At 41.0% G+C, this 1,867-nt stretch overlaps 1 protein-coding gene across 1 annotated transcript in view; it reads right to left on the reverse strand.

Annotated features, from left to right (window-relative positions):
* LOC125504455 (Ca(2+)/calmodulin-responsive adenylate cyclase-like) overlaps nucleotides 1-1,416 on the reverse strand; it is a gene marked incomplete at its 3' end in the record, with an annotated part of 8,161 nt that extends 6,745 nt beyond the window's left edge. Inside the window, 1 exon segment of the mRNA XM_048666445.1 lies at nucleotides 290-1,416. Coding sequence (XP_048522402.1) covers nucleotides 290-352 — 63 coding nt within the window.
* Nucleotides 1,417-1,867: the final 451 nt, after the last annotated feature.

The raw sequence follows: 1,867 nt of genomic DNA on the forward strand, positions 1-1,867 counted from the left end.
AACAAGTAAAAAGTCAAACATTTTCCCAGCAACGAAACTGAGTTACTGCGGTGCGTTGGGCTGGCGCACCAAGCCATTTGCGTAGCACTGCGCCAACTCCTAAAAATTAACTGAGTTACCCAGGCCTAATCCAGTGCACCTGGTGCAACTGGCGTGCATTCTGTGCTTGAGCATGCCAGAGTAAAAAACGTCCCCCAAAATTTATCAGAATTTATTTCGTCTCGAAAATTATAATGGAAAAACTCAGATAGAACATCTCTGAGTAAAACTAATAAAATTTCAATCTTACCTTTCGGGTACTGGTCGATTTGAGTTCGGGCTGCAGCGCCATATTGCTGAACGGCACCTCCATCGAGTACTTGATCGAGTGGAGCAGCTGCACTACCACATTGCTGACATTCTTGAAGCTGAGCTTCCGTCGCTGAGCAGCGCCGAGGGCGGACCGCACCTGGAGCGTGTTGAACAACAGTGGCTGGAAGAACGGCAAAGGAGGCCAGGGTTCGGGGTTAGTCACCAGGGGTTAGTTGCAAGTGTGTGGGTTTTGTGAGTGTTGTGTGTAAGGTTGGATCAAATTAAAAACTTTCTCGGAAAGTAGAAGTTTTTCCTCGTTTGGTTAAGCGAATTCAATCCGAGCCAATCATCTGAGGATCGTTGGCATCGCTTTTAAAAACCAAAACCCGATCAGAGGAATCGTCTCAATATCGAACAGGCAAATAAACCGACATGGTTCAGGTCGCGGTTTACGAGTGAAAATTCATCATAATAAATGTCTGGATGTTCAGAAGAAGTGCTATTTGAAAAGCGCATAAATTCTAGTATTTATTTAAAATGCAAATAAACCATTGGTGATTTGGCACTGTTTATTGTAAGCCATCAGATTGAGCAAACAAATATTAAAGCAAGATGCTTTGGAACTTTGGAATGGAGGATCAGCTTTCGATGTAACTCTATTGGAACATGCTTATTTGACTTGCTGGCTGTTTTCTTTTGATTAACTTCCCAAACATTTCGCTGGTAAAAAAACTGGCTCCTAGGGAGCTGAACCGCGATTTTTGCTTGAAAATAAGATTTAAATCCAGTTGGAAATCACACCGAACAATCGATAACTTGGGAAAATTGCGCTCGTAAAACTGGCGTTATATTTATTAAATTACGGCAGTTTATAAACCTGGACATCGTAATCCGAAGTAGATGTCAGCTCGGGACGCGATAAACGGAGGCATCAAAAGTTTATTATTTGTCCACTTTCAGTGTCAGCTAATGATAATTGCAGCATTTTTTAAATGATTGCGATTTCTGGTTTGCGTTTCGGAGTTGTTTGCGTCTTTCTTTTCTCTTTCGTTATTATTTCCTCACTTTATTCGATTGACTGATTGTTTTCAGTAGTGTTCCTGTTTCTCGCTTGTTCTTTAACCAAGGGCGGATCCAGGGGGGGGATCCAAAACTATTCGAATTTCCTCACTCACGTTGTTACGACTGAATCGACTTTTCCATTCTCTATCCAACGATGCCAAAACGAATTCTGTAACTCGAATGGTTCTTGAGAAACTTCTAAAAAAGCAGCGCCATGTTCAAGTGGATTTTGCAACTAAAAAAAAACCCACGCAAATCTAAAACTTCTTGACTTCAAGCATTTTTTGAGAAAACTGCCAACAATTTCCCATCCATGGATTACTTTCTAAAAAGGCCATTTATTTCTCTTTAGAATGACGTACAAATAAGCGTTCTTGCTCATTTTGCCTCCGAGAAATGAGCAAAAACGGGACGAAAAGCATGAAATTTTGGCATAATCTTGCACCTAAGTGTCTGATATTCAAATTTCGCTTTCTGGGTCAAAACTATTCGAATTTCCTCACTCACGTTGTTA

Source organism: Dendroctonus ponderosae, unplaced genomic scaffold (assembly GCF_020466585.1).
Source record: "Dendroctonus ponderosae isolate FM_Combo_2020 unplaced genomic scaffold, Dpon_F_20191213v2 Dpon_F_20191213_5, whole genome shotgun sequence".
Classification (NCBI taxonomy): Eukaryota; Metazoa; Arthropoda; class Insecta; order Coleoptera; family Curculionidae; genus Dendroctonus; species Dendroctonus ponderosae.